We start from the raw sequence: 10,915 nt of genomic DNA, 5'->3' as shown, positions 1-10,915 counted from the left end.
AATTAACAGTAACTTGTATCATCAAATATCCAATCAGTGTTCATACAAATGAACAAATTCCATTTGTTAGATTAAAAAACAATTTTTTTTACACAATATGTTTGAATCAGCTTGCAGAGCAGGTTAATGAATGTTTTTGCTATGCCTTTTAAATAGGTTCCCCTCACCTCCCGCCCCCCCCGCCCTGCCCCCTTATGATTTTTTGTTGAGGAAACCAGGTTGTTTGTTTTGTGGTGCTTCCTGGCCTGTTGCTGACTGAAATACCTGTAGGGTCCTTCATGTCTTATCTCCCCTATATTTACTGTAAATTGGTAGTTAGATCTAGGGGGTTGGTGAGATTCAAGTGCAGTGTTTGGCACAGCATGGTGCATAATCAGGAGGGTTTAGAAGGCAAGAGACCAGAGGCCAAGGCCCTTCCTCTGTCCCAGTTTGGGGTGGGCAGATGCGGCAGGTGAGGCTGAAGTGGCTCCACCCGTGACAGGTTATTAGAGTTTAGCCACAAAACACATTAACCCAAATCCACTGAAATGGCCTTTGAATTCCCCCAGGCTGTACTCTTCTGGCCTGTGGAAGTTCCTGCTCTTGATGTTGCAAATGTGCTTCAGACCAAATCTGTTCTGAATCTGGTCTTGCCTAGGAAACCCATCAGCAGCTGGCTGATAAGAAGGGTCTCCATGTTGTGGAAATGCGGGAAGAATGTGGCCCTTTGCCCATTGTGGTGGCCTCCCCCCGGGGGGCCCTGAGGAAGGATCCGGAGCCAGAAGAGGAGGTTCCAGACATCAAACTGGACTGGGAAGACGTGCAGGCTGCGCAGGGAATGAAACGCTCTGTGTGGGCTAATTTAAAGAGAGCCGCCACGTAAGCTCTCCGGCCTTGTGCAGCCGGTTCCTGTACCTAGGAGAGACCAGGAGAGACTCAGCCCCTCACAGCTTGGGGTGTGGCCTTGGTTTTTGTTTGTTTTGAGGGAAGTTTAATCTGTAAACTCTTCAGAAATAAATAATTACAGCTTTCGTTTATGGAACACATGTTATATGCCAATGTGATAGAACCTTTACATACATATCTCAGTTCAAGACTACTTTAAATATTCATCCAAAGTAACAAAAGTAAATGAATTCGGGAGACGGGGCTAATAATTTGACCCGATCGGTAATAATGTACACAGTGGTAATCGCTATAGCAATTATAGCTGATATATATGAACTCATTCATCCAAAGTGAACGTGATAAACTTCATTTGACAGAGCAGTTAAGTAACTTGACTACCTTGAGGAACTGCTAAACTTTTCCACAGTGGAAGTGGAAGTTGTTGGCTACGTTGGGAATGTTAAGTGGCGATTAATTGTACACCATTGTATTTCCCTGAGGGCTGATGATGTTGAGCGTCTTTTCATGTGCTGATTGGCCATTTGTATATGTTTTTTGGAGAAATGTCTATTCAGGGCCTTCACCCATTTAAAAAGTTATTTTTTATTATTATTGAGTTCCTTATAGTTTCTAGATATAAGCCCCTATCAGATGCATGCTTTACAAAAGTTTTTACCCATTCTGTGGAACATATTTTTTTTTTTTTATTTCTTTGCATACTCTTTCTGCCCCACCCACATCCTGTTTCTGGGACACTGATGACACAAATGTTCAATCTTTTATTATCGTCCGTGAGTCCCTGAGGCTGTGTTTAACAATTTTTTTCCAGTCTGTTTTCTCTCGGTTGCTCAGTTTAGGTAATTTCTATTGTTTTATCTTCAGAATAACTGGTTATTTTCTCTTTCCTTTCCGTTCTGCTCTTGAACCATCCATACAGTACTTTAACTTTGGCTATCATTGTATATTTCTGTTAAAATTTCCATTTGATTTCTTTTTTATATCTCCTGTTTCTTTGCTGAGGCTATTTGCTGAGACTTTTTTTTTTTTTTAATGGCTTCAAGAGTGTTTATAATTGCTCACTGAAGCATTTTCATGGTGGCTGCTTTAAAATCCTTGTCACCAGGTGGGTGTGGTGTCTCACGCCTGTAACCCCAGCACTTTGTGAGGCTGAGGCAGGAGAATTGCTTCAGCCCAGGAGTTTGAGATCAGCCTGGGCCACAAAGTGAGACCTCATCTCTACAAAAAATAAAAGTAAATGTAAAAGTTAGACACACATGGTGGTGTGCGCCTGTAGTCCCAGCTCCATAGGAGGCTGAAGTGGGAGGATCGTTTGATCTCAGGAGGTTGAGGCTACAGTGAGCCTTGTTCGTGCCACTCCAACCTGGGCGGCAGAGCGAGACCTTGTCTCCAAAAAAAAAAAAATTCTTGTCATAAAGTTTCAACATCTGTGTCATCTTAGTGTTGACATCCCTTGAGGTTTTTTCTCATTCAAGTTTACAATGTCCTGGTTCTTGTTATGATGAGTGACTTTGGCTGTATCCTGGACGTCGTCACTGTTATATTATGAAGCTCTGGCACTTATTTAAATCTCTCAGCATGCTTCCTCTGACGGTGCTGGTGTGGGATGGGGCCCTGGCTCGTTACTGCCTGGTGAGGATGGAGATCCAGGTTTCCTACTGCCGCTGTCCTCGGGACCTCTGCTGATGCCTTTCTGCTGGAAGTAGGAGGAGCACCCTCATGACATGGGATAGGGAGAAGTCCATGTTAGGCTGGATGGTGAAAGTTTTCAGCCTGTGACATTATCTGGTGAGGGTGGGGTCCCTTTTTTCCTGTGGTATTTTGCTAGAGTAAGGTAGTTATTTCCTAAAAGTTACCTGTCTTGTTAGTTTACCTTCTTTCCTTAAATGCTTAACAAATATCAAGACAATGAACTTTAAGTAATAAAGGACAATGATCCTTTGGAGAGGGGAAACAAAATTATTCCTCCTTACTATCTGCAGAAAGTCTGTGGCTGTAGGAAGGGTTACCCCATCAGGACCTGGCGGTCTCCTGGAGTTGAGGTGCAGTTGGGCAGCCGAAATGGCTAGAGTTCACGGGGAGAATGCCTTTGAGGAGAGAGTTGCACAGCAGAACCAAGATCTACAGAGAGTTTCCATCAAATATTTAGTTACACACTAACAGTGCATGCCTGTGAGGAAACTCACCCAAAAGAATTAGAAGGAACAGTGTTTGGAGCAGAAAATAGTGTCAGCAGCCACGGTGGAAAACCTTGTAATCTAGGTGGCATTGGAAGAGAACTAAGATGCCCTAGTAGTAGAAAATTAAGTATATGTAAAAACTACCCCGGTCCCAACTCAGAAAGCTTAAAAACAAGACCAAACTGGAACACAGCTGTTTCCGAGTAACTTAATTGTGTTCCAGAACAAAGCTCAAGAATATAGGAATACAAAAAATATACCCAATAAAGTAAAATATACAATACTTGGCATCGAATAAATCACTAGGCAGCCAGGTGCGGTGGCTCACGCCTGTAATCCCAGCACTTTGGGAGACTGAGGTCGGGAGTTTGAGACCAGCCTGACCCACATGGAGATCACCTGAGGTCGGGAGTTTGAGACCAGCCTGACCCACATGGAGAAACCCTGTCTCTACTAAAAATACAAAACAATTAGCCAGGCGTGGTGGCACATGCCTGTAATCCCAGCTACTTGGGAGGCTGAAGGTGGGAGAATTGCTTGAACCAGGGAGGTGGAGGTTGTGGTGAGCCAAGATCATGCTGTTGCACTCCAGCCTGGGCAACAAGAGTGAAACTCCATCTCAAAAAAAAAATAAAAATAAAAATAATAAAAAATCCCTAGATATGCAAAGAAGCGAGAACATAAGCTCATAATGAAGGGAAAAATCAGTCCATCAAAACTCAGCCAGGAATGGCACCATGACAATCAGTCGACAAGGACATTAAAACAGGTATTATGACTGTGTTCCATATGTTCAAAAAGCTAGAGAGAGAAACATACTAAGTAGAGGCATGGCAGATGCAAAACACCAAGTTGAACCTCTAGAGATGAAAACTGCAATATCTGATGAAAAACACTGAATGGGGTTGACAGCAGATTGGACATCTTAGAAAAAGATATGAAAGAATTTGAAGGCAGCAGCTTAAACAGGAAAATGACTGAAGAAGAATTGGTAGGAGAAATTGGGCATTAGAGAACTATGGGACAACTTCGGGAGACAAATGTGTGTGTAATTGGAGTCCCTGGAGAAGGGAGGTACAAAAAATTTTTTGAAGAACTATGGCTGGGCACAGTGGCTCACGCCTGTAATCCCAACACTTTGGGAGGTCGAGGCGGGTGAATCACGAGGTCATCTGTTCGCGAACAGCCTGGCCAACATGGTGAAACTCCGTCTCTACTAAAAATACAAAAATTAGCCAGTCATGGTGGCAGGCACCTGTAACCCCAGCTACTGCGGAGGCTGAGGCAGGAGAATCACTTGAACCCGGGAGACGGAGGTTGTAGTGAACTGAGACCACACAATTGCAATCCAGCCTGGGCAACAGAGCGAGACTCCGTCTCAAAAAAAAAATTTTTTTTGAAGAAATAATAGCTGAGTTGATGGCAACTACTGAGACCCAATAAATACAATAACTGTATCAGCCGGGTGCGGTGGCTCAGGCCTGTAATCCCAGCACTTTGGGAGGCTGAGGCGGGCGGATCACGAGGTCAGGAGATCGAGACCATCCTGGCTAACACGGTAAAACCCAGTCTCTACTAAAAATACAAAAAATTAGCTGGGCGTGGTGGCGGGCGCCTGTAGTCCCAGCTACTTGGAGGCTGAGGTGGGAGAATGGCGTGAACCCGGGAGGCGGAGCTTGCAGTGAGCCAAGATCGCGCCACTGCACTCCAGCCTGGGCGACAGAGGGAGACTCCATCTCAAAAAAAAAAAAAAAAAAAAAAAAATTAACTGTATCAATCAAATTTCAACTAGCAATAGAGGAAATTTTAGAAGTGAGGAAGGGAGAGAAGATTAGTTACAGAGGAACAAAGGTAAGGATGACAGCAGCTTTCTTGTAGGAAACAATGAAAGGTACGAGACAGGGAAACACAGCTCTAAAGTATGGAAGGAGACATTACCAACCTGGAATTCTTTACCTAATGAAAATTTCTTTCAGAAATGAAGGCCAAATGGAGGGTTTTCCAGACATAAAATCGGAAAGAATCAGCAGCCCTGCCTTACAAGAGTTGTTAAAGGAGGTTCTTTGCGCAGAAGGAAGATAGTAACATCCCTTCTATGCAAATAAATGAACACTAGAAATGATGACTAGGTAGGTTATTATATGCATAAAGGATTTCATATATCCTTTTGCTTAGGTATCTTTAACACCTAATTGACCACTTAAAGCAAAAATAATCATGGATTGTGGTTTTCAACGGGCAGAAGTAAAATCTATGGTAATAGCCCAAAGGCAGAGGGGAGAAATGGAAATACGTAGTCATGTGGTTCTTACATACTGGAAGTCGTGTAGTGTCATATGAAGGTAGATTGGTTTAAGTTAAAGATGTGCACTAAAAATTCGCCCTAAAGGAATCACTGAAGTAACAGAGTTACAGCTATTAAGCCAACAAAGAGGATACAAAAACAATCTTAAAACTTTTTTATGAATAAGTTTTAAGATTGTATTCTAAAAGAAGACAAGAAAAGAGGAACAAGGAACTGGTGAAATAAATAGAAAAGACGCAAGATAGTAGATTTAAACCCAGCCATATCATAATCACCTAAAGTGTAAATGGTCTAAATGTGTCCCTTGTAACCAGTTGGTTAATGGTGGTGTTGCTTTCACCTGTGTCCTTACTGATGTTCCTCCTGCTAGATCTGTCTCTTTCTGAGAAGGGGGTGTTGATGTCTCTAACCTGTAATACTGGATTCCTCTATTTCTCCTTGCAGTTCTATCAGTTTTTGCCTCATGTATTTTTTGATGCTCTGTTGTTCATTAAAGATTGTAATCCAACCTAGGCAACATGGTGAGACCTCATCTCTACAGAAAATTACAAAATTAGCCAGGCATGGTGGTGCGTGCCTGTAGTCTCAGCTACATGGAAGCTTAGGCAGGAGGACTGTTTGAGCCTGGGAGGTTGAGGCTGTAATGAGCCATGTTTGTACCCCAAAAAACAAGGATATGTCTTCTAGGAAAAGTGACCCCTTATCATCATGTCATCTTCCCATATGCTTGCTGATTTTCCTTGCTCTGAAGTCAGCTCTGTCTGAAATTAATAGAGCTACTCCCACTTTCTTTTGATTCGTGTTAGCATGATATGTCTTTCTCCATTCCTTTACTTTTAATCTACATGCATTTTTATATTTAAAGTGGGTTTATTGTAGACAGTATATACTTGATTCTTGATTTTGGATCAAGAATCAAAATCTCCCTTCTGACAATCTGTCTTTCCATTCGTGTATTTAGAACTTTGACATTTAAAGTAATTCTTGATAGAATTGAACTACTGTCTGCCATAACATTACTGTTCTTTGCTGCCCTTGTTCTTTGTTCCTATTTTTGTTTTCCACTTTTTCTGCCTTTTGATTCCATATTCTCTCCTTAAACTTTCCTTTGTGTTTACCCCAGATCTTGCAGTACACATTTGCAACTAATCCAAGGCCAATTTCAAATAACAGTATATTGCTTCTTGGGTAGTGCGAGTACCTTGCATTAATAAAGTATTCCTAATTCCTCCCTCTTGTCCCTTGCTGTCATTCATTTTACTTATATAAACTATACTCATCAAGTACATTGTTGCTATTACTATTTTGAACAAACTGTTATCTGTTAGATCAATCAAGAAAAATGAAAAGTTTTTATTTTCCTTTCACCTATTCCTCCTTTGATGCTCTTCCTTTGTGTAGAACCAGTTTCTGACTTACGTCATTTTCTTCTCTGTAAAGAACTTGTAACATTTCCCACAAGGCATCAAATTCCCTGTTGTCTGAGAAAATCTTTATTCTCCTGTACTTTCAAAGGATAATTTCACAGGATACAGAATTCTAGGTAGTGGGGTGATTTTTCCTCTCTCACCACTTTAAATACTTCACTCCACTCTGCTTGCGTGGTTTGGGGGAGAAGTTGGATAATTCTACTTTTATTTGCTTGCGTGGTTTGGGGGAGAAGTTGGATATAATTCTATTTTTACTCTCTATAGGTAGGACTTTTTTCCTCTAGTTTTCAATATTTTTAAGAAACTATTTCATTATGCGAAATACTGCACATTCATGATGCCATTTAGTCAGAAGTTCTTTGAAACGATGCTGTCGCCTTGGCCATTCAAAGAATGGAGTCATCTGACTCATGCACTGTGCAAATGGCCTTGCAGATAGCATACGTTTTGTTTTTGTTTTTTTTTGAGATGAAGTCTTGCTGTGTTGCTGAGGCTGGAGTGGAGTGCAGTGGCACGATCTTGGCTCACTGCAACCTCCACCTCCTTGGGTTCTCGTGCCTCAGCCTCCCTAGTAGCTAGGATTACAGGTGTGCACCACCATGCCCGGCTAATTTTTGTATTTTTAGTACAGACGGGGTTTCACCATGTTGGCCAGGCTGGTCTTGAACTCCTGACAAGCGATCTGCCCACCTTGGTCTCCCAAAGTGCTGGGATTACAGGTGTGAGCCAACACACCTGGCCAATAGCATAGGTTTTAAACTGGCCATTAAACCTGTCTGCAGCCTTCTCAACTTTGGCCACATGTATCTGGATGGACATGAGGTCCTTGGCACCAATGCCACAGTTGCTGGCAGGGTATTTCCATGGCACATTCAGGTCCGTGGACTCTCAGGCATCATCTTGCACATGGAGGCCGTGCCTGATGCCCCTATGATACATGCTAGCAGAGAAAGCTTTCAAGGTTTTTTCTTCATTTTTGGTTTTCTGTAGGGTGAATATGACATGTAGGCGTACTTTTTTGGCATCTTTTTGTGTATGTATGTGTGTGTCTGTGTGTTTTCCTGGATCTGTGATTTGATATCTGATGTTAATTTGGGGGAATTCTGAGTTGTTATTGCTTCAAATAGTTTTCTGTTCCTTTTCCGCTTTCTGATATTTCCATTAGGTGTATGTTACACTTTTGTTGTCCCACAGTTTTTAGATATTCTGTTCCAGTTTTTGTTGTTGTTTCGTCTTTTTTCTCCTGGATTTGCAGTTGTGGAAGTTTCTACTGACATGTCCTCAAGCTCAGAGATTCTCTCCTCAGCTGTGTCCAGTCTACCAAGGAGTCTGTCAAAGGCATTCTTCATTTCTGCGATTGTACTTTTTACAATCTCTAGCACGTTTTTTACTCTTTCTTGGAGTTTTCATCCAAGCTTACGTTACCTGCCTGTGTTTGCAGGTTGTCCCCCTTTTCCATGAGTGCCCTTGCATATTAATTGTCGTCGTTTTAATTCCTAGTCTGATGAGTCCAGCATCCCTGCCATCTGGTTCTGATGCTTGCTCTGTATCTTTAGACTTTTTTGTCTTTTAGTATGCCTTGTAATTTGTTATGGGACAAACATGATGTACTGGGTAAAGGAAACTCCTTTAAATAGGCCTAGTGATCGGGCGAGTTGAGGTAAGGATTAGAAGCAGCTTCTCTAGTCCTGTGATTAGGTCTTAGTCTTTTAGTGAATCTGTGGCCTTGGCCCTTAATCTTTACAAGTACTCCTCGGTTTTTACCCACTTAGAACAGGATAACAGAGTTGAATATTTCCCTTCTATCATGTCAGGCTCTGATAACACAGTTTATCATAAGAGCAAGACTTTCTGAGAACGCGTTCTGGCATATTTCAAATGGTTACCTCCCTGTTTCCTTGCCAGAAGCAGGAGGAGCTTGGAAGGTGTTCACTGTGGGGACATGGTAAGTTCCTGGAGCTAAAACTCATAGAAACGTTCCCCACCATGACTGGGTCCCCCTGGAGTTTTCACCTTTCAAACTTGGCCACACTGAGCCTCTAGCAATTCATCAGCTACAGTTTAGGTTCCCTACCCTGAACTACTTCCTGGGAATGGTTCTGCCAGTGGGTTTCTGCTCTGGTGAGTTGTGATTCTTTGAATCTAGCCAATTTCTCAACTTCTGGAGGCACCAGTTTGCCCTGTGAACTCAATTCTTTGATAAATCTAAGAAGAGGTTTTGATTTTTCAGTTTATTTTTTACTTGTTAGTATGGAGTGTTGGCCTCCAGGCCCCTTATACAGCAGATCAGAAACCAGAAGTCTAAACATGTCAGTTAAACAGTAGAAATGACCAGATTTCATTTGTAAAAAGCAAGACCCAACTATATGTTGCCTATAAGAAATCCACTTTAGATATGAAGACTGATAGGTTAAAAGTAAAAGGGTGGAAAAATAAGTTCATAGAAAGTTGAAGGATATGTTAATACTAGACAATGTAGATTTTAGAGCAAGGACTATTACTAGGGATAAAGAGGACCATTTTATAATAATAATTCATCAAGACAACATAGCAGTCCTAAATGTTCAAACACCTAAAAATAGAACTTCAAATACCTAAAGCAAAAACTGATTGGACTACAATGAAAAACAGAACCACAGTTGATAGAGATTTTAGCATTCCTGTCTCAGTAACTGACGCAAACAGAATTGGTAAGGATGCAGAAGAGGTGAGCAGCATTAGCAGCTTGGACTTCATTGGCGGCTTTTTTAAGAGATGGGGCTTCTCTCTGTTGCAGAGGCTGGAGTGCAGTGACATGATCATAACCCTGCAGCCTCGAACAACGAAACTCAAGGGATCCTCCCACCTCAGTCTTCCGAGCAGCTGGGACTGTAGGCATGTGCCACTGGACCCCGCTAATTTTTAATTTTTTTTGTGGAGATGGGGGGCCTCACCTTTTTGCCGATGCTGGTTTTGAACTCCTGGCCTCAACCAGTCCTCCTGCTGTGGCCTGTCATTGAGTTATAGAACACTCTACCACCAACAACAAAATACATACTGTTTTCAAGGGCATACAGGGCATTTACCAAGATGGACTATGTTCTGGGCCATAAAACAAGTCTCAATAAATTTAAAAGGATTTAAGTCACATAGAGTATATATTCTGATCACAGTGGGTTGAAATTAGAAATCAGTAGCATCTGGAAAATCCAAATATTTGGAAACTAAATGACATCTAAATAACCATGAGAAAGAGCAAAAATAAAAAGGGAGAAATTAGCATTTTGAACTGAACAGACTAAAGCTACAGTCATTGACCCTGTGGTACCAGTGGCAAGATAGACACAGATCAGTGGAAGAAAATAGAATATAGAAATACACCCTCCAAATGTGGTCAGCTGAGTTTTGACAATGATGCAAAGGAAATTCCGTGAAGAAGAGATAGGAGAATAAGAGAAAGATAGGAGTGGTGGAATAGATGGATATCCATATGCAAAATATGAGCTTTGAACCATATATCACAGTATATACATAAACTAACCAATTATGTTTCAGACCTACACTTAAAACCCAAAACTAAAACTGCTGAAAACCTAGAAGCAATCTTTGTGAACTATAGCTACAATGTCAAAGGCACAATCTGTATGTTGATAAATTGACTTTATCAAAATTCAGAATTTCTTCTCTTGAAAAGATGTGTTTGAAAAAGTCTTCCACAGCTGGGTAAGTCACACATGGGAGAAAATATGTGCCAGATATATCTAATAAAGGACTTGTATTCTGAATACATAAATCTCAAAACTCATAATTAGAAAATAACAGTAAAAATGGGCAAAATATTTGGACACTTTACCAAAGAAGATATAGATATGGCAAATAAGCCCATGAAATGGTGCTTATCAGTCATTAGAGAAATGCAATTAAAACCACTGAGAGATACCACCACATACATTAGAATGTCTAAAGATCCTTCTGCCAAATGGTGAAGATAGGATGAAACAGCTGGAATTCTTGTACATTGTTAATGGGAATGTAAAACGGTACAGCCACTTTGGAAAATACTTGGGCAGTTTCTTAAAATGTTAAAGATACACTTGCTGTATAATCTGACCATTCTCTTCCTAGGTATGTTTCCA

General features: G+C 41.2%; 1 protein-coding gene across 1 annotated transcript in view; it reads left to right on the top strand.

Moving 5' to 3' along the window:
- The window catches only part of MRPS5 (mitochondrial ribosomal protein S5), a 28,376-nt gene extending 27,365 nt beyond the window's left edge, over positions 1–1,011 (top strand). The window contains exon 10 of the mRNA XM_017860465.1: positions 638–1,011. Within this exon, the coding sequence (XP_017715954.1) occupies positions 638–862 (225 nt within the window). The 3' untranslated portion in view covers positions 863–1,011. The remainder of the gene's footprint in view (positions 1–637) is intronic.
- The last annotated feature ends 9,904 nt before the right edge of the window (positions 1,012–10,915 follow it).

The sequence above is a fragment of the Rhinopithecus bieti genome, unplaced genomic scaffold (assembly GCF_001698545.2).
Source record: "Rhinopithecus bieti isolate Rb0 unplaced genomic scaffold, ASM169854v2 scaffold_54331, whole genome shotgun sequence".
In the NCBI taxonomy this organism is placed as follows: domain Eukaryota; kingdom Metazoa; phylum Chordata; class Mammalia; order Primates; family Cercopithecidae; genus Rhinopithecus; species Rhinopithecus bieti.
This window is presented reverse-complemented; position numbering and strand designations above follow the sequence as displayed.